Raw genomic sequence first — 21648 nt, 5'->3', positions numbered from 1 at the left:
TTCAGGGCCTGTTTTTCCTATCAGTCGGTTGGCTCATTTTGATAGGGTTTTTGCGGATGGCAGAAAGCAGCTTTCCTGTCCTGTCCTATGTAGTTAGCTTGGGCCCCATCATTTGCTCAACCTATCTTTCTATCTGTGTTAGTGTTTTCATCTTGCTTCACCATCATTATATGTTGGGGGCTGCCTATTGCTTTGGGGTCTGCTCTGGGGCAGTTTAGCTTTTCCCCTTTCTGTCTTTAGGCTATATAGTTCTCCAGCTGTGATCAAGGGGTCTAGGGCACCGTAGGAACCCCCCACGGCTACTGCTAGTTGTTGTGGATAGGTTCAGGGGTCTGCAATCTGATAGCTGCCAAACTCTCTGGTTTTTCTGGACTTAGCTGGTATTTTGTTTTTTCCTCCTTCGGTGACTCATCATAACCCGCTCCTCTCTCAGTACCGTGTAACGGCTGTTATCACGGCCACAGTGAAGCTATCTGTGTGTCGCTCTGTAAGGATAAGTCGAGGACTTGTTCCGTTTTTACAGACCTACACTCTAGGGAGATTCCTATTCTGCCCAATTCTATATACACCTTGTAGTTTGTCATCCACTAGCCAATTTCTGCCTGTGACATAGCGCTGTGATATTCACTGGGCCTCGCACAATCCAAAAGTGTCCAGTGTCCTCAAGTGTATGCTGAAATTCAAAATTCTCTGTTATCCTCTAGTCACATTTTTCACACCTGCGACATCAAGCCTGTGACATAGCGCTGTGATATTCAGTGGGCCTCACACAATCCAAAAGTGTCCAGTGTCCACAAGTGTGTGCAGAAATTCAAAATCTCCGTTATCCTCTAGTGACATTTTTCACACCAGCGACATCGAGCCTGTGACATAGCGCTGTGATATTCAGTGGGCCTCACACAATCCAAAAGTGTCCAGTGTCCACAAGTGTGTGCAGAAATTCAAAATCTCCATTATCCTCTAGTGACATTTTTCACACCTGCGACATCGAGCCTGTGACATAGCGCTGTGATATTCAGTGGGCCTCACACAATCCAAAAGTGTCCAGTGTCCACAAGTGTGTGCAGAAATTCAAAATCTCCGTTATCCTCTAGTGACATTTTTCACACCTGCGACATTGAGCCTGTGACATAGCGCTGTGATATTCAGTGGGCCTCACACAATCCAAAAGTGTCCAGTGTCCACAAGTGTGTGCAGAAATTCAAAATCTCCGTTATCCTCTAGTGACATTTTTCACACCTGCGACATTGAGCCTGTGACATAGCGCTGTGATATTCAGTGGGCCTCACACAATCCAAAAGTGTCCAGTGTCCACAAGTGTGTGCAGAAATTCAAAATCTCCATTATCCTCTAGTGACATTTTTCACACCTGCGACATCGAGCCTGTGACATAGCGCTGTGATATTCAGTGGGCCTCACACAATCCAAAAGTGTCCAGTGTCCACAAGTGTGTGCAGAAATTCAAAATCTCCGTTATCCTCTAGTGACATTTTTCACACCTGCGACATCGAGCCTGTGACATAGCGCTGTGATATTCAGTGGGCCTCACACAATCGAAAAGTGTCCAGTGTCCTCAAGTGTGTGCAAAAATTCAAAATCTCTGTTATCCTCTAGTGACATTTTTCACACCTGCGACATCGAGCCTGTGACATAGCGCTGTGATATTCAGTGGGCTTCACACAATCCAAAAGTGTCCAGTGTCCACAAATGTGTGCAGAAATTCAAAATCTCCCCTGTCCTATAGACACCTTGTACCTTGTTTTACATTACTATATAGTTTGTTGGATTTTGTCTACATTTCTACCAAAAATGAGGAAGGCTGGTGGAAGAGGCCGTGGAATTGGGCGGGGGTTGGCAGCTGGTAATGATGGTGTTGGTGGTCGATCTGATGGTAGTGGCAAAAACAAAATAGGACCGAATGCAGGAGGTGTTGAGCCTGCGTCATCGTCTGGCTCCACAAGGCCTCGAAGGCTTAGTATTCTAGGAGTTGGCAATCCGCTTTTAAAGCCAGAGCTTCAGGAAAAAGTTTTGTCTTACATTGCTGACTCAGCCTCCAGCTCTATCGCCTCCTCTTCTGAAGTTGTAAAAAATAAAAGCACTGAGTCGTCATTGGAGGCTCATGTTCACGAACCACACCTTTCCTTGTGTCCTTCACCCCAACCAAGATTGAAGGATGACACAGGCCATACTAATGATTACTCCATGGAGCTGTTTTCACATACCATGCCTGGATTATCAAGTGAAATGGTGAATTACCCAGGCCAAGATGAATCTGACATGGAGTGCACTGATGCAAAGCCACTGATAGATGATTCTGCTGGTACATTCACTCAGAGCACTACATTGTCCTCGCAGTGTACAGAGCCAGATTCTGACCCTGATGAGACTCAGGTGCCCCTTCCCGCACACTATACCACCATACACGGTGACACAGAGGAAGGTGCACATGACATTGAAGAGGAGGTGATGGATGACCCAATTGTTGACCCAGATTGGCATCCATTGGGGGAAGAGGGTGCTGCTTCCAATAGCTCAGATGAGGAGGAGGAGCATCCACAGCAGATATCGACATCGCAACAGCTGTTATCTGGCAGGCCAGGAGCACTCCAAAGACAGGTTCCAAAAATCAAAAGAGTTGCTGGACAGCTTGTCCAGAGGGTCAAAAGATCACAGAGTGCTAGGCCGCAAAATGTCTGCCAAAGTAGGAAGAGTGCAGTGTGGCACTTTTTTGAACAAAATCCTCATGATCAGGCCAAGGTTATCTGTAAGAAGTGCGCAAAGACCTTTAGCCGAGGGAAAAATCTGAAAAATTTGAATACCAGTTGCATGCTTAGACATTTAACCACCATGCACTTGCAAGCGTGGACACAACACCAAACCTCAAGTACCACATGTGCAACTGATCACAAAGAAGGTAGTCAGCAACGCTACATTGTTTCCCCCACTGTAAGCCCACCGGTTAGCACAGCAGCAAATGTTGAGGTGTCGTTGCAAGGCCACAGCAGTCAGGGAATCCCACTGTTATATCAACGAAAGACTGAATCTAGGCCATCAGAAAGAACACCAACTCCATCACCATCATCAACCCTCTCTCAGTCCGCCCTGTCCACAGCTACTTCCACCATATGCAGCTCTCAAGTCCAGCTCACCCTCCCAGACACTATGAGTAGGTCAAGAATGTACTCAGTCTCTCATCCGCGTACACTGGGTTTGAACGCCCACATTGCCAAACTAATCTCGTTAGAGATGATGCCCTATCGGTTGGTGGAAAGCACAGCTTTCCGCGAACTCATGGCCTATGCAGTACCACGCTATGACCTACCCAGTCGCCACTTCTTCCCTCGCAAAGCCATCCCAGCCCTCCACCATCATGTGAAAGACCGCATTGTCCATGCACTCAAGCAGTCAGTGAGTGGAAAGGTGCACCTCACAACTGATGCATGGTCCAGTCGGCATGGCCAGGGCTGTTACGTGTCCATCACTGCGCACTGGGTTAATGTGGTGGATGCAGGGTCCACAGGGGACAGCGGTGGTGGGACAGTGCTGCCTAGCCCACGGTATAGGAAACAGTTGGCTGTAGGCATTCGACCCTCCTCCTCCTCCAGAAGCGAAAGCTCGTCCACAGAGCTCAGTCGTACGAGCACTCCATCTGCAGCTGCCACTGTTGCACACGAGGTGTCCCCCTATCGAGCAGCTAGTGGAAAGCGTCAGCAGGCTGTGTTGCAGATGATGTGTTTGGGCGACAGACACACCGCCAAGGTGCTGGCCGAGTACTTTCAGCGACAAACTGAGTCATGGCTGGGCAGTGTACATCTTGAGGCAGGCAAGGTAGTTAGTGATAACGGCCGTAATTTTGTGGCAGCCATAGCCCTTTCAAAACTCAGCCACATACCTTGCTTGGCTCACACCTTGAACCTGGTGGTGCAGTGCTTCCTCAATAATTATCCAGAGTTAACAGCCCTGCTCCAGAAGGTGCAAAGACTTTGCGCGCACATCCGCCGGTCGCCTGTAAACTCCATTCGTATGCAGAAGCTGCAGCGATTGCTCCACCTTCCCAACCACCGCCTCATTATCGACATTGCAACAAGGTGGAACTCCACCCTGCACATGGTTGAGCGGCTGTGCAAGCAGAGGAAGGCCATAATGTATTTGTGTGAGGATACAAGGCCAGGCACTTTGAGAGCAGACATGGAGTTGACAGGTGTGCAGTGGTCGAAGCTGAAAGACCTCTGTAAAGTCCTTCAGTGTTTTGAGGAATGCACATGGCTGGTAAGCGCAGACGACGCCATCCTAAGCATGAGCATCCCACTTATGCGTCTGCTCATGCAAACTTTGACGCACCTTAAGGAGCAGGCGTCTGCAGCAATGTTGACGAGGAGGAAGAGGTGGAGGGAATCCTTGATGACATTCAGCCATTGTCTGCTCAGGGACCTCTCCTGGACGAGGTCGAGGAAGAAGAGGAGGAGGAGGAGGATGATGATGGGAATGATTACTTAGGTGAGGAGGATGCATCTCGTGGGGCAAGTGAAAATGTTGGCGTGGCAAGGTCTGGTACAGGGTTTGTGCGTGACTGGAGGGATGTGGATTTGCCAGAAAGTGCTCCTCCACCCAGCACTCGCAGTGCATCATTGACACAGGGAACATTGGCCCACATGTCAGATTATGCCTTGCAGATCCTAAAAAGGGACCCACGCATTGCCAAAATGATGAACGATGATGACTACTGGTTGGCCAGCATCCTGGATCCACGCTATAAAGGCAAATTACAAAACATCATGCCACAGGAGAACCTTGACCTAATATTGGCTAATAAACAAGCAACTCTGGTTAACCGGTTGGTTGAGGCATTCCCAGCACACAGCAGCGGTGATGGTTCTCACACGAGCAGTACGGGCCGGGGGTAGCTTGGCAGAAGTGTTCGTGGTGCACACAGCAGAAGTGGCATTGGAGACAGGGGTTTCATGACAATGTTGTGGACTGATTTTTCACGGACCGCTCACACAACTAGTAATACTGCATCGATGGAAAGTGACAGGAGACAGCAGTTGTCAACTATGGTTAACAACTACTTTTCCTCCCATATCGATGTTCTCCCGCACAGGTCATTCCCCTTTGACTATTGGGCCGCTAAACTGGACACCTGGCCTGAATTGGCACAATATGCCTTACAGGAGCTCGCTTGCCCAGCTGCAAGTGTGCTATCAGAAAGAGTCTTCAGTGCAGCTGGATCAATCCTGACAGAAAAAGGACCCGTCTGTCAACCCAAAATGTGGATGATCTAACCTTCATTAAAATGAACCATGCATGGGTTTCCAAGGATTTTGTCCCGCCTTCCCTTGATGACACATAGGTTGCCAGAAAAATGGCTTGCTTTGGTCCTCCTCCTATTCTGCGAACTTGACCTATTTCGCCTTTTGCAGCAGCTGAATGACCCACATCTACATATGCCACTTTGTAAACCTCCCTAAGTGGGCGGCCCCCCCCATGGCCGGGGTCACCACCTAGCGCACAAAACCGTGCGAGTGCCAGGGGGGTAGGATGACTCTTGGGCGCGGGCACTGGCATAGGGTCCCTCATAGTGCAATCAAGTGTCTCTGACAGTGGTGGTGCACACCCGCCGTCAGACACACCGCCGTACTATGAGGGGCCCAGTGCCAGTACCGATGCCCACGAGTGTGCCCCCCTTGCTTGGGCAGGGCCCCAGCATTTGCAATGTTTACCTCTCCCTGCTCTTCCGCTGTGTAGTCTGCGCTGTCAAATCCTTCACTGGGACTGCCACTACAAATTGATTGAACTGAAAGATGATGGTTAAGATGTAGCTATGCCCTGTCCTGCTGGCCAGGCTCTAGCTCCAGATGATCAGTGGCTTCCATTTCTTATGGACGTCAACTCACAATTACATGCAGTGGTGGTTGTCATCAGCTTTCACAGTTTTCCTACTCACAAACGTGTGACATTCCGGCGCACATTTCAAAATGTGCCCTCTCATGCCAATCAAATAGAATCGCCTACGGCCTGTGGCTTCTGTCTTTTGCACTCCAAAGTTACGTGACAGATCATGATAGCCAGTGAGCACCATGTTTACATCGTTCCCTGTGATAAAAATTGTATTGAGATGAGTAACAGTGATGGAATCAACGGAAGTGCGATACAGCAAGACTTTATTCACAAAAAAATGTTTTCACTGTCTCAACACACAAATTAATTGAGGGTCAGCATCGCCTATGAGAATTGTGACGGAAGTTTTTCCCATGAATAATAATTCCTAGATTTCTGCAATCAATAGCCTTTATGTCACTAATTGTATGCATCTCATTTCCTATTGCGGAGAGGCTGGACTGTATTACTGAGACAAAAATATATATGAAGATTTAAAAATAACACCAAAAGTATATAGTTGTGTACGCCTCAAATGCATTTCCTTTTTTCCACTTTTTAGATTGCTGTGTAATCCATACTGAGAACACGGAGATTTTACATGTTTAAACTATGCTATATATACCTGCTATCCAGTGATAAAGTACCCTTTCTCAACTTTGTACAATCTGGTCAAATCCATACTGGGGCTGAGAACATCTGAGTCTGCCTCCTGATCTATAGACATATATTTTTAATGTGTAAACTAGGCTACATATATACGTGTTATCCGGTGAAACTGTACCCTTTATCAACTTTCTACAATGTTGTTGAATCCATACTGGGCCTGAGAACGGCTGCCGAGCTGTTAAGCAAGCTACAGCACCTGTGGTTTGGACACGTAATTTTTTCAGGAATGACGGTTAGGTCTAACTCCGGAATTGCGGTTGACCTGAACTCACTGGGAAATCATCGTTCGCGGGGAATAATCTGAATCCCAGATCCCCATCACTAACGGAGTTCAGCAGGTTATCTGCACCTGTAAGCGACAAAAGCTGGTCCTTTCAGTGTAGCGTGCATGCAGCCCCAGACATGTACTGGAATGCTAGACCTGTTATTGCTCGATCTTACGTGCCACAGCCTCGCGTATCCCTCTAGTAAGCTTGACGCGTATCGCGGGGCCCTGCCGGAGTCTCGGTTGTTAACGGAATAAAGCTGAGAAATCGCTAGCACAACTGCAAACGGACATACCACACCACACACAGAATCGACAAAGGTTGCAATCTGTCCATCTTTTCTGTAGCTTGTATGGTAGTGGTTTCCCGGGTGCAGTCCAATTAAGCCACAGGCTCCACTCCTGGTGGTGCCCTTTTGGACATTCCTTTAAGGTTCAGCTTTGCAATCATACTGCCCCCGGAAACCAAAAACTTTGCCTTCAGGGACGCTGTTTGGAGGTTCGTGGGAATAACGCCGCCCGATCAGCAGTCGGCATATGGGTCGCCCTCCCAGGGCTGTGGGGTACTCAGTACCGGGCCGGTGTCAGTGGGATGTGTCACAGCAGCGGTGACCCGGACGGTGGCCCTGGGCGCCCATGTAAATGGCGTGGTATAATGGTAAAGAGTTTATATAGATAGTTTGACGCCACCTGTGGTGTTCGGCAACATAGATGTTAGGCCGACGCTGCATGCAGATCCTCTGGGACTGATGGTGTTGTGCAGCAAAGATGGTGAAGCTCCCCACAGGTGGAGCTGGAGTCCCAGGGAAGTGTAGATGTAGTGATGGGGGAAAGGCACAGGCGGTGTAGGTGCTGGTACCCAAATGTAGTGGTGCTGGAATAACTGTGGGACACCAGAGCGTGCAGTTCCAAAGCTTTACTAGTCTGCAGGTTACACAGATGCCTGCCTCCATGCTGTGTCCTCCGGGTCAGGACCTCTGCCAACCTCCGGGACCAGAATGGAAAGCTCCCTTCCAACACTCCGCCAACATGTACCTTCCTGAACGTCTCCTTTCTAGCGCTTGTGGGGGAAGCACTCACAGGACCATGGTTCACTGAAGCGCCTCCTGTCTAACAGATGTTCCTCAGACTTTACTTGTATGGCAGACAGCTGTAGCCTTTTCCTTCTGCCTCGCACACGTCGATGCTGGGGCCTCCGAGCCTTAGTTGGGTACAGAGCATTTATAGCTGCTACTTCCCCCGGTTTCTGCTGCAGGAACATCAGTGTCCCTACAAACTCGGAGCCCGGAATCCAGACCATGCGCTCCAGCTAGGAGTGAGCCTTAACTCTGCTCATCCTCCAGCTCCCCTTCTCACGTCCACACACTTCCCCTTCCCTGCACAGAGTGCCCTAACTTACCTCCTCCCGACCACAGAGAGCAGCTCCTCAGCAGTCAGGTTCAGAGGTCTCCCTGCTGGCCTGGAGTGGGAAATGTGTTGTGTGTTGGTTTCACTGCTAGAGTGATCCTTCGTTGCTCCCAAGCTTGACAACACACTCCCTAGGAGGAAGGCAATGCCACAGTGGCGACCGTACTCTTGGGGACGCCACAAGTGCACTGAGGCCCAGCCACTGCTGGATGATGCTGCTGGTACATTGACCCAGACCACTACATTCCCCTCGCACTCTACACAGCCAGAATCTGACCCAGAGGAAACTCAGGTTCCCCTTCCCGCATACTATACCACCTTACACGGTGACAAAGAGGAAGGTGCAGATGAAAGTGCAGGTTTCTTGAGCAGGTGGGGGGCATACTCATGGGCGATGGCACTGGCACAGGGCACCGCATAGTACGAAAAAGTGTCTCTGCCGGTGGGAGGGCCTAAACAGCCAAGTGCAGTGAGATGGAAGATGGGGACGACAAGGAGGTCAGAGTAGTGCAGGGATTCCCTAGCAAGGAGACTTATGTAATTGTTTTCAATGTTGGGACAGCAATTTTTGGGGAGCACTATACTCTGGTGAATGATATATGGGGCCCACCATACACTGGAGCATTCCAAAGGTAGACATCAGACACTGGAGCAGCATTTACAGGGCCCATTATACACTAGAGCAGTAGAAATGGGGCCCATTATATATGGAGCATTATTTGGGCCCATAAGACAGTGGAGATTCATCCATTGGGACCAACATATACTGTAGCATTACGTGGAGCTCATCATATACGGTTTGAAACATTATATGGGACCAATGATTCTGTATGGAGAAATATATGGGCCTCATTACTCTGTATAGCGCACTAAACGCTGGCCATAATACTGTATGGAGTTATATTCTGTCCGTTTTTGGAGGTATTGGAGAATTTAAAATGGATATCAGTCATGAGATGTAAGAAGTCAAGTATTTTTCATTGTACTATACTGCTATTTCTCTGCCGTATCGGAGCATCATGAGTTGTGGTATGTGTTAAAGGGGCGCTCTTTGGCCCTGGGCCCACGAAAACCTGGAGCCAGCCCTCCCCCCACAACTGTAGCCAAATAACCCCCATTTTTTAGTGCGTAACTAGTATTATGAAGTTAATTAAGGTTGACAAGCTTCAGGAACAAGAATTTATGCTTTTGGCATTCAAATGGGCACTGTAGGTGTGTTTCCTGTCCTCCTCTCACTGCCGACTTTAATTCTCCATTGACTTACATTGGGTTACGTGTTTCGGGACGACCCCAACTTTTCCCTATAGCCGGCCGATTTTGCTCGACCCGACTTTTGGAAAAGTCGGGTTTCATGAAACGAAACTCGACCCTAAAAAAACAAAAGTCGCTCAACACTAGTCAGCGCACGATGTGGCTTATTAGCTTTGAATGGTTTTCTGTTACTTGGACATTAGACTAAATGGTGATTCTGTTATAACCTGAGCAGTCATACACTTTAATGTCTCCATACAGAATGCTGAAGCTCAGTTTTATTACTTGTCCTGTATGTCATGAAAAACATAGGCTTATGGAATAAGGTTATGTAAATACAATCCCAGATTTAGTTTTGTCCTGCCTCTGATCAGTATTATAATTTTAATAACTCCTTACTGTCAGTCTAGGAAAACAGATATAATGAAGTTCTGACTGCAAGGAATTACAACCTAATTCTGCTGTCTGAGGTGCGAGGAGATGAAGTGACTTGCCTGCGGTCAGAGGGAGCTTATATGCAGCGTCTACGTAGGAATCCTCGCTTTCACAGCTGAATGACGCATGAATTGAATGGTGATGGCGAAAGGAAATCATTGACCGGTTTGTTTTCTGTTTCCTTGCAGCTTGTCGGCCTGGATTCTACAAGGCATTTGCTGGAAATATCAAGTGTTCCAAGTGTCCTCCACATAGCTTCACATATGTAGAGTCCACAACGGTTTGCCAGTGTGAGAAAGGCTACTTCAGAGCAGAAAAAGACCCACCCGCCATGGCATGCACAAGTAAGTCATTATTATATGTGGGATAAAGTTTCATGTTATGTCCATATTTACAACCAATTTTCTTTTCTAATATTTTTGATTTTTCAGGACTTTGGATAACCCCTGTTGCCTGGTTACAGTTTGTTTCATTTATTCAAACTGTGATTTACTCACCCTCTCTGGGTCCAAATATTAGTCACCACCACTGCTCATGGTGTCTATTATTCTCTGCAGACCTGAAGTCATGTTGAGAGCACTGCAGCCAGTCAGTGAACTCAGCGGTTCTGAGTGGCCCATGGTGTCCACTCTTCCAGAGCCACTGAGCTCAGCTATTGGCTGCTGTGCAGTCAGTATGACATAAGCTCTTGAGAAAATAACAGGATAGTGGCGGAGAGTCAGTGCTGGACCCGTGGAGGGTGAGTAAAGGACAGTCTATGTTTTAAAACAAACTGCAACAGCAAAAGTGGAGTTTTCGGAAACCAGAATCCTCTTTAAATTGTCTATTCGAATACTACAAGCATGCAGTCCCTCTATGTGACTACAGACTTGTGGATCCTCAAATTATGTGCACTGTGGGGATTCTCAGTGTTGGGACAGGAATGGCAGTCATGTGACCGCAAGTATGCAATATGCATAATCGCAGCCACAAACCGACTATTTGGGCACAGCATCACTCAATACAAGAGTATTGAGCGAGACCAGAAACAGTCTAGCCAGATTGTGGCCAGATGTATGCATATCACATGACCGCCACTCCCAGCAACGGCACTGGAGAGCCAGTGCGTCCAATGTCAGGATCCACAAGTCTGCAGTCACATAGAGTAACTGCAGACTTGTAATTTTAGACCGGACAACCCCTCTATGTACTGTTAATTATTGGGGCTTTGGGTCCTAAAAACCACATCGATTGCTGATTCCAAGGGGCATAACTTTTCAATTTATGCTTAACCTCATACAGTGCAGTGTATAGGCACGGAGCCAAATTTCATGAAAAGTTGCAATATTTAGATGCAACTCAAGCCTGCACTAAAATTTTACGACTTTTATAATTCTCACGCCATTTTTGCCCAGCTCTGACAAAGTGAGTGGACCTAGGGAGGGATGGTGGCTTAGTGGCTGCTACTCGGCAAATTGATAGCTATGCCACAGATCTTGGAGCAAGATTTTTGGACAGGCGCATGCAGAGTCACATGCCACTTGTCCAACGCTCCTGATTTGTTAAGAGGCGTGCGATTCTTAATGAATATAGAGCTTCTGACTCCAAGAGACCCCCATTATCAAGACAATCATGAACAATACTGCGCATGCGTTCTTGGTAAACTTGAGCCATGAACTTTCTATTGGGCCTGTACACTAGTTTGGGTTGAGCAATTGGACAAGGTCTCAGGATCTGGACCTGATTTGATCAACGGTATGCTTCCATCGTCAGTATTGGCAGCGCTTTGGACGCAGCACATGTCCGCTCCATCCAAAGCGCTGCCAGCTTTTGTACGCACAGTGATTCCGCATGTGTTCATTGAACCATGCGGAATCACTGCATCCTATACATTGGACTGTGATATTTATCTTGTGGAGACTGAGCGTCTCCGCAAGATAAATAGACATGCTGCAGTCTGGAAAGACATGCTGCATGTCTGGTTATGCAGGGAAGCCGGAGGCATCCCTGCACGCAAAGTGGAGATGGGATTTCAAAAATCCCATCCACTATGCTGCAAAATCTGGCCGCTGCGTTTGGACGCAGCTGCTGTATGTGTGTCACGGTCTTCTAGCGATGACATCCTCTTCTTTGCTTCCCGTTGTGGCTCCGGCACAGGCGTACTGCTCTGCCCTGTTGAGGGTAGAGCAGAGTACTGCAGTGTGCAGGCGCCAGGAAAGGCCAGAGAGGTCCGGCACCTGCGCACTACAGTACTCTGCTCTGCCCTCAACAGGGCAGATAAAGAACGCCTGCGCAGGAACCGCGACAGAAGCAAGGCAGAGGACCTGGACCGCGACACCCATCGGACCCGGAGCAGACCGGACCGCCCCCCGATGAGTATAATATAACTCATTTTTCTTATCTTTCAGGTTACATCGGGGGCTTATCTACAGCATTACAGAATGCTGTAGATAAGCCCCTGATGGCGGTGGCCGCATCTTATATGCAAAAAAATATGTGACAGATTCCCTTTAAGTGCTGTGGAATTAATGACGTCATTAAAGAGAGTAAAATAAATAAGTCATTTTTTTTTACTACTCATTACTTAGGTTACCAGCCATTGTAGCAGTGGTAGCCAAGTGTGTGCAGTGCTTGCAAGCTATTTCCATTAGACCTTTTAAGCATTGCACAGGAGCTGTACAGGATCGCTGAAGAGCACAGTCAGTTCCCAATCTGGCCAGCTTCAGCGATCCTTCAATGATGTTACTGGTTTGAACTGTCAGTCAAGTAGAAGCGCTCTGTCCTCCCACAAGCTGGGAGTTGGGAGACAGGGGAGTTATACGCTCCTGAAAAGACTGCAAAGAACGAAGCTATAACCAACTCATTTGAACCCCAGTGGAGAAAGCTTTTTCATTCCTAGAGTGTGAAGAGTAAACATGGGAAATATTTTCCTAGTAGGAATCCTGAAAGTACAACCACTAACTATCATACATTTATGTCATACACTTTTCATAGTCCGGATTTTTTTTTTTAAGCTATTTTTTACTTGTTTCCAGAGTGGTTTTTTACATTTTTGACAGTTAATGCTATTTTACTTTATTTCTATCTTTTTGGGGGTGTTTTTACTGGCGTTTTCCAGATTATTTTTTTTTTTACTTCTTTCAACCATGAAGAAGCCACTAGTGTTTTTAAAGCAAAAAAAAATGGGAAATGCGCAAAAATCATCCCAGTCATTTTTTGAGTGTTTTCATTAACTTCTCTTACAAGCCAGAGAGGAAAATGCCTAAAGAATGGTCAGGTCACTTCATTTAACCTGTTGGCATCTTTGGAAACTTGAAAAGACACTCAAATGGCTGAACATATGAACAGTAAGTTGTTTTTATATGGCAATGCATATGTCCAGTCTCTTGAGTGATTTCTAAGAACTTTATCATGAGGATTTTGGATAGGACCCCAGATTTTGAAGATGTTTTGGAATGCAACACACGGGAATCAAGCGTTTTTCCTTATATCTTTCTTTAAAACACAAGTCAGCTCGAGTGGCAAGAGAAATCAAGTTATCAAGGGATGACGGCAAATCTCTACAAGCGAGTTCATCTTTGATCCAACTGTATAAGACAAGAGCTAGGAGAGCAACAAAGAATGATGAAGAGCAGCATCAATTCCAGGTGAAAAAACATGTAAAAATTTATTTTGCCATGAAAAATGGAACGTTTCGACCATCACATAGTCTTTTTCAAGAGCTAAAAGAGCGTCATTGTTCCAGGTGAATTCAACAGACAGAGTGAGGAACTGGATTGCAAAATGTCCCACAGAGCTAGTCCCTTTTTTGAACTGCAGTATAGAATCAGCGGTGGAGTGGACATGACCCAGTTCGTCAAACACTTCACAGAGGCAGATAGAAAAGAAGTTAGAGAATGTATCATAGGGTCAGCCTGCACCCACAATTGTGCAGCCCATGCCAAAGCATCTCCAGACAATAAAGAAAAAATATATGCCACTTTGGACCAGTCAGAAAAAAAACTGCTGAAGACACAACTTAAACTGAACGATGGATTGGTTCACAAAAGCCCAGAAGGCCTTAGGACCACCATTAAAATATGCACGAGTAGGGAATTGTGGCAATGTCTCCCAGATAGAGGGTTGAAGATGAGTAATAGGGTGTAGCAGTTGTTGAGTTGCTGGTGGGGAAACTGCAGGAATCTGGGACAGTGCAACCACACAGGCTGTGAGATCTCGCAATGCTTGGACAAGCTTCCGTTGACTTACAGCAAGTTACACCACTAGTGCAGACCGATTGTCCTCATCCTACGTCAACAGTGTTGTGGCTGCTGTACCTTTGCATGGTCTTGGGATTCTGTAAGGTCTCATCAGATGAGATGGATCCAGTTAGCCTCTGGTGCAGGTGGACCCCAGGTGTTAGTGCAACTTCAAGAGGACATGTGGAATCATGGGGACTAGGACAAACTGGAAGCAGAGATGGAGCGGAACCCAGCAGGAATGGATGTGAGTTGAAACACAGTTGTACAGATAATGGAGCATACCAAACAAAGAACACACTCAAGACTCAAGTGTGTAGGTCAAGGGCCGTAAATAGGACTAAGGAGATGATGTCATTGATCCATGCTGGACAACCTGTAAAACCCAACATGGAGCGCAACAGAGGGCAGCAGACTCCAGAGAAGTGAGCGGAGTCGAGATACCCGGGACAGGTGTGTAATAAACCTGACTACATGACAGGCAAAAACTAAAGGAAAAAAAAAAAAGGTTGAAAGTTTTTTAAACTACTTTTTTTTTGTTCTAGGTCTACAATTTCTTACAGATTTAACGTTTTGTTCTTCTGAGGAAATCTGTCACCAACTAAAATCAATAGATTATTTTCATTTTAAATACCTTAAGCCCGACTTATTTCTCCAAACATTTGCATACAATTTTGAGCATGTTTCATACCGAAGCTTCCTGTATTATCTGTCTTACTTTTCTGCAGCCTAGCTGATAAAAGAGCGATAAACGTGAATAAGAAATGACAGCGAAGCTTCAAAGTCAGAGAGAAAAGCTGTTATCTAATTAAGTGCGGTATAGATATTAGATGATTGATGAGGTTCTGTAAGATCTAATACTACAAAGAATGCAGCGGGGAAGAAATTACACGAAGCTTCGTAGAAATAGGTCTACACACAGGTTAGGGGAGCCAGGCTTTTTTTCTTGTGCCGATCTTCATCTGTGCATAATTCATAAATGATAACAAAGCAATCGGGCCAAATTTATAAACTGCCCAGTGACACTTAATATTGTTAAATCTGAGCATTAGAATTAATTGTCCCTATTTGTTCCAAGTTCTAAATCTTACTAAATGATTCACTGGATGTCATTACAGCTTAATATTTGCATGAAATCACAGTTTAGCCAGCATAATTTAATGGCAATTAAAAAGCTATTTAATCGTCATGCAAATTGGCATATGGGCTCTTCAGTAAAGAGGGTATATTTTTTTTAAGCATTGCAGTTACGGTACTATTTTTCTTGGAGGTCCCATAGTGTAATTGATCAAATTCTGCTCTTTCCAAGAACTTGATTTTTTTTTTCTTTGCATTTTCTGTGCATAATAATAAGATGAATAAAAACGAGGACTGGACCGGATTGTCCTCCTGGGCTTTTATTGTCGCAATTTGTGATGAACGAACATGCTCGGATAAGGTGTTGTACACAAGCACACTTGGTCATCGGCCCACTTGAAAAATATGTTCAAGTCTCCGCAGCTGCATGTCTCACGGCTGTTTGACAGCTGCAACATATGCAGGGATTGCCTAACAAACAGACAATCCCTGCATGCGTTGTGGCTGTCGAACAGCCGTGAGACATGCAGCCGCTGGGACTCGAACATATTTTTCAAGCATGGCGAAGACAGTCGGTTAGCTCCCGAGCCTGCTTGCATAACCTTATCCGAGCACTTTTGCTCATCACTAGAAACAATTCATTATTTATATTGAATTTAAGAAAAATTTGAAAAAAATAATGACTGCAAAATCAAACACAAATTTTGCCTTTTTTGGTAACCGAATATTCATTTTAAAAATATACAGAATTTCCCTCTAGTATTAATGTGTACTTTTTATACAGAACACCCCTGATTTAAAAAATGTCCAAAGAGGAAGAAAGTAAGCACCTGTATAGTGACATTTTGGACATTTTAATGGTCAATGTCAGTGGCAGACACAGACAGAAAAGGCCTCTGTGCAAAAAAAACAGTAAATGGGTTGATTACAGTCCAATTGTTCTGTCTGACAGAAACTGCGTAATGCTTTGGAGGTGATGGTGGCCCCCTTTCCTGTTGAGCCCCTGTGTGGCTGCACAGGCTGTACCAATGATATGTCCACCCCTAGTCAACCTCAATAATTTTTATGGTCAGAAAAAGCTCATTCCCATCTCCCTCAGTCATTCTAGTAGACACAAGCCTTCCAGGTATTGTTTTAGGGCAGGGGTGGTGAACCTCAGGCCCCAGGGCCATTTACGGCCCTTAATGACCTTTTATCCGGCCTCCGGGCAAATTTTCAGGGACTGCAGTGCTTTGGCAGGGAGTTGTATTTTGGCTACCACCAGCTCATTAATTTCTTCTTGCTCTGTGAGTATACACACGCAGTGTTCACTGCTGAACACTGAAGGGTATGCAATGAAAGATTACGTCCTGACACCAGTGCCAGAGACAGGATGTACTTTGTGGGCGGAGTTTGTACGGCCCCCGGAGGATGGTATAAATATCAAAATGGCCCTTGGCAGAAAAAAGATTCCACACCCCTGCTTTAGGGGAATTAAATTTCCAAAATAAATTCAGACAACTTTGCCTAATTTGATATATTATGATAATATTTACTGTCCTCTGCCTGTTGTCCAGTGTAATCCATCTCTAGCAGCAGAGAAGGTGAAGCGGATTACAGTGAGTGCAGGTCTTTGTTCTGTGCCCTCTCACCTGTCTATCAAGCTGCATACAGCCATAATAGAGAAAGACAGGCAAGACATCGAACAATGACAGAGACAAGAAATGGTGAAAAGCATGTTTAAAGGTGAATGATGATGAAGAGTAACTGTCCACTGGAGAGGAGCGGATCTTATGAAGTTCGAATTTGATGACTTTGTCAAATTTTCTCCCAAAATTTAAATAGTAGGTGCAAATCTCATTATTGGAAATCTTGTAATTACTCAGAAAATACCCATTTGCGTGAGAGAGAGAGAACCCCCGCTAATAATAAGCGCTTACACTCTACAGAATAGAGAGAAGACTCAGCTGAGAGTGAAAAATGAGTAAAAATTAAGCACTGATTACATTATATATGGACTATTAGAAATGAGCAGATCTTTTTAAATTCAATTTGCAGCAAATAAATTTGTGCAATTCTGAGAAGCTTGTAACTTCATAGAAAATACACGTGAAGAACAGGAGGACAAAGAGAGAAGAACCTGTTGACGGTAAGAGCTTACATTCTACAGGAGAAAGTGTACCCTGCTGACCATAAGAGCTTACACTCTACTGGAGTGAGAGAGAGTAAACCTCACTGACCACAAGAGCTTGCACTCTACAAGAAAGAGAGAGAGAGAGAACTTACAGTCTATAGGAGAGAGAAGACCATGCTGACCATAAGAGCTTACACTACAGGAGACAAGGACCACGCTGACCAAGAGCTTACACTCTACAGAAGGGAGAAAGAGGGAACCCTGCTGAACATAAGAGCTTACACTCTGCAGTAAAGAGAGAGAGAGGACCTCAATGACCGTAATAGCTTACACTCTACAGGAAAGGGAGAAGACACCGATGATCATAAGATTTAGGAGATAGAAATCAATTCTGCCGTACCAACTGTGCTCCACTAGGAGTCGCTAATCTGTGATGGCCCTGGTACTGACTGCCACTGTAGAAGGTATGGTAATCCATGAAACGTCATAACTGTAGGGCATTATGGGGAGACCCCCATGGAAGCACAAACTGAAGTTTTTCTGCTCCCTGATGCTTTATCTGTGTGGGAAATGGTGCTGGACAAGTTGATTTTTTTTGGGGGGGGTATTCAAATTGAATCTTAAAATGTTCAAAATTCCCAAGAAACTCCTCTGTAGATCGATTCTCTCATCTCTGGTACCCACTCAAACAGGGTGAAATTCAATTTAAAAAGCAGGAGAATGGGACAGGTCGAGTCCTAGACATATTAGACTATTAGATGAACCTTAAACAGTTTTAAATTATTATGGAGGATGAGGGCTATTGGATTTTGCTTTTCTACAGGTTTTTTTTAATGAAGACAGATGCTATGTAAAACTCCCATATATTGTATAAATTGCCATTTATTTAATGTAATAAAACATTTCTGAATTGCTTTTGTGTGTTTCTGGTCATTCCTTTATTTCTGGGGGGTCTCTGAAGCCAGTATCTCCAACCTGATGGGAGTTGTCTTCGATGAGAAGCTAATAGACATTATATAATACTTCTTGTTCCTTGGAGGTGGTACTGCAGAGGAATTGAATGCCTGCTACTAGGAATGAGTGAACAGTAAAGTTTGGCGTCTGTACTGAACACCTACTGTCCGGGCACAAACACCGAACACAACTTCACCAGGAAGTCCGTGTAACTGTTCAGGTTCGGCCCCCCAAACACCGGGTGTTTGTCGTGCTGTCATGCACATGACAGCGAGGCAAACACGGGATGTTCAGGCCCCTCATTCAAGTAATTGGGGTCTGCCTTCGGGTTAGGGTCCAGGTACCGTTCTGGTATCCGAACCCAAACTTTTTGTAACTGTTCAGCCGAACCCGCCGGACCCGAGCATCCTGGTGTTTGCCCATCTCTACCAAATTTCCAAAAAAAAAAAAAGCGGTCATTGCTGAGGGTCTTGGCAGCAGGACGCCCCTGTGATCATCTGACGGCAGCCACTTCTAGCAATTCAAGAGGTTAGTTATGTAATATTTTAGAGAAAGTGCCTTAGGACGGTGCCAGCATTTTACTCATAAGAAATTCTTCTGCTGTAGTAAGAGATTCAACGCTGTATTTTAGGACATTGCAATGGTATTCTGTATTCCCGGAGCTAGAACGACCCTGCTATTACATTTTTGATGAAAAACCCTCTCCGTTGCAGTGACCGTGGCCTGTCAGAGCGAGACTTAGATAATCGATGTTTTGTTCACAAGAAACAAGACAGCGTAATATAAACATCTGGAAATATCATTATATAGCTTTCATCTGCAGGAGAGCAAATATTTTGACATTTCTGTTGGACAAGGCAAGGTGTAAGCTGCCAAGAAACAGATATTACAGTCAGGAATTCAATTTGTATGTCCCTTTTCCATCATGAACTGAATAAACAAGTACACGCTGTTTTAGGATCTATCGCTTCTTGTTTGCTGGTTTTATATCTACTTCTTGTATTCTCTTTTTCAACATCATTGTGCAGTTTACATACAGAGCTAATCTAAGTAGTTAGTTAAGGTTCCATAAATTTACATATATTGCATTACTTATCTTCCATTAGTACTGCTTCACAGTCTGCATTATACTCCGGAGCAGCAATCTGAATTCTGCTGTTTGTTAATAGAGTTTGTTCACTAATAATATGCAAAACTGTATCCTAGAATTTCTATGTGTCAAAGTCAAATTGGTATGGGAAAAACTGTCATAGAGGTTCAGGATACATACAGCATCACCGTAAAGAAAATAAAGCTTTAACCCTTTACCAAAATGGAGATTTTTCATTTTTGTGCTTTTGCTTGTGCTCAGATTGACAGCGGCATTTATCAGTTTATCAGCCATGAACAGAGCTCCATTCCATGCGTGGATGGTAGAGGCTGATGATGGCTACATCACAGCAATCATCTGCCGGCCTCAGTTTCTGAACCCTCATCAAAGTCAGTGAGCTGGTATATAACATAACTGTACATTGTATCTTGGTAAGAGGTTAAACCTCTCATACATAATGGATGGGTGTTGGCATGAAACTTGCCCAAACTATTGATCTCTCCCAACTTCCCCATACACAGAAAGGCATGCTTGGCCGATTGTTCCTGTTCTCTTCATGAAACTGCCACTGTCAGTCCTATTTGGCCAGTGGCATAGCTTTAAGGATGCGGGCCTTAATGCAAAATCTCCTATAGGGCCTGCAAAAATCAGAGGAAACTTCACAACTAATACATACTACCCGATCCACCAGCGTCATGTATCAAATACTGGCTGCAAGATTTCAGCCATGTATGTTTCATAGAAAAATGTACTTTAGAAGCCACCAAGGACCGTGCAGCACGGGTGACTAGACGGAAAGGAGAGTCTTCGGCGGCTTCTCCACAGCTGTCAGTTCCTTCTAAGCATTTTTCTCTAATATCATATATCACAAAGTTTCTTATCTCTGCCTGTACTGTCGATTTATGAAAAAAAATGTAAACAATATTTACTCTAACGTTGTGGCTATTTCCATAGTAAAGAAAAGGAAATATTTTTTTTTAACTCTCCTGTTTCATCCTTTTTCAACATAATTATTCCAGATAAAGAACTTAGTTGGCGTTTGGTGCACTGCATAATTATTTAATCAACACTCTCAATTTTACATTCCTTCAAGTTGCTAATTATTATTTAGAACCTAATTAATGAAGTTATTTTATCTCACACATCTGATTTGCACCTGATAAACAATAATAAATGTGTGGCTACATTTCACAATATCTCATTAGATAAATTATAAGAGAAACAGTTGAAGTACATCTCGGCCTATGTAATACAACCCACTTGTAAGATAATAGATAAGTAGTAGACTGTAGTCTCTGCAATATTGTATTTCATAAAGGTGGAATAACACCGGCTCAGCTGATGAAAGGCACTAAACTAGATCAGATACTTGTTTGCTGATCTGCGGTTTTTTTAATAGCCTTATACAGGAAAACTGCACTTGTGAGATTGTTCAGTGCGAATAAACTGCCATTGTTCTTGCCATCACAAGTCCTGTTTACACAGGAGACCGATGTGCTGCTCAGAATGATGATCATTTGTGTATCACAAAAGATCATTTCACCCAAAGAATTAACATTTTATTGTTCATCATCAAGCTCTGGTCAGTCAGTCACAAAATTATAGTCATGACTCTGTTTCAGGACCAGGGGCTCCTTAACTGTTCCTAACGCTAGGGGTGCCCTAGCTCGCCCTGTTCCCCAGATTACTTCTGAAGGTGAAGATGCCGGGGCCACATACCTTGCCTTAGCTCCTGAATCCGCCCTCAGTCTGTACCCTTCCCCCACACAGGGAAGAGTGGAGTAGTGGTGTACTGTAATGCACCAACCAGACTAACAAGGTAATACGAACAGGGATAAAGGAAAATACCAATTATAAAAATATATACAAATAAACAACAAAGGAAAAAACTGGGGAGTGGAGGATAAGGGAAAACCAAAGTAGGAGAAGAAAGGGAATTATCACATACTCAAAACCTAGCATCAGTATCAGATAAATCCACTAAATGCCTTCTGCTACAACAAACACCAACAACCTCCAGCCATGCTGCATGAGCTAGCTCTGACAATGACTGCTAGCCAGGGCCCAGATTATATAGGAGATGGGAGTGACTAACAGTGCACAGCTGAGAGCTTTAGCTTCAGGAACTCTCAGAGAAGATTAACCCCTACATTGTTGAAAAATCATTTGCACTGTTTAATAAGAAGGTGAAGTGCTTCTAATCAGTGCAGGAGTAGGAGAAATAAGATGCTGCGGTCTTCTAGCTCGTCTCTGTTGCAGTAAACCCATCACATTTATACAGACGCTTCCTTGA

The 21648-nt window shown here is 44.9% G+C and overlaps 1 protein-coding gene across 1 annotated transcript in view; it reads left to right on the top strand.

Moving 5' to 3' along the window:
* Nucleotides 1-21648, top strand: part of EPHA6 (EPH receptor A6) — a 1179434-nt gene that overhangs the window by 589700 nt on the left and 568086 nt on the right. Inside the window, exon 4 of the mRNA XM_073584415.1 lies at nucleotides 10093-10248. Coding sequence (XP_073440516.1) covers nucleotides 10093-10248 — 156 coding nt within the window. The remainder of the gene's footprint in view (nucleotides 1-10092; nucleotides 10249-21648) is intronic.

Source organism: Dendrobates tinctorius, unplaced genomic scaffold (genome assembly GCF_039654945.1).
Source record: "Dendrobates tinctorius isolate UK_male_01 unplaced genomic scaffold, ASM3965494v1 ptg000084l, whole genome shotgun sequence".
NCBI lineage: Eukaryota > Metazoa > Chordata > Amphibia > Anura > Dendrobatidae > Dendrobates > Dendrobates tinctorius.
This window is presented reverse-complemented; position numbering and strand designations above follow the sequence as displayed.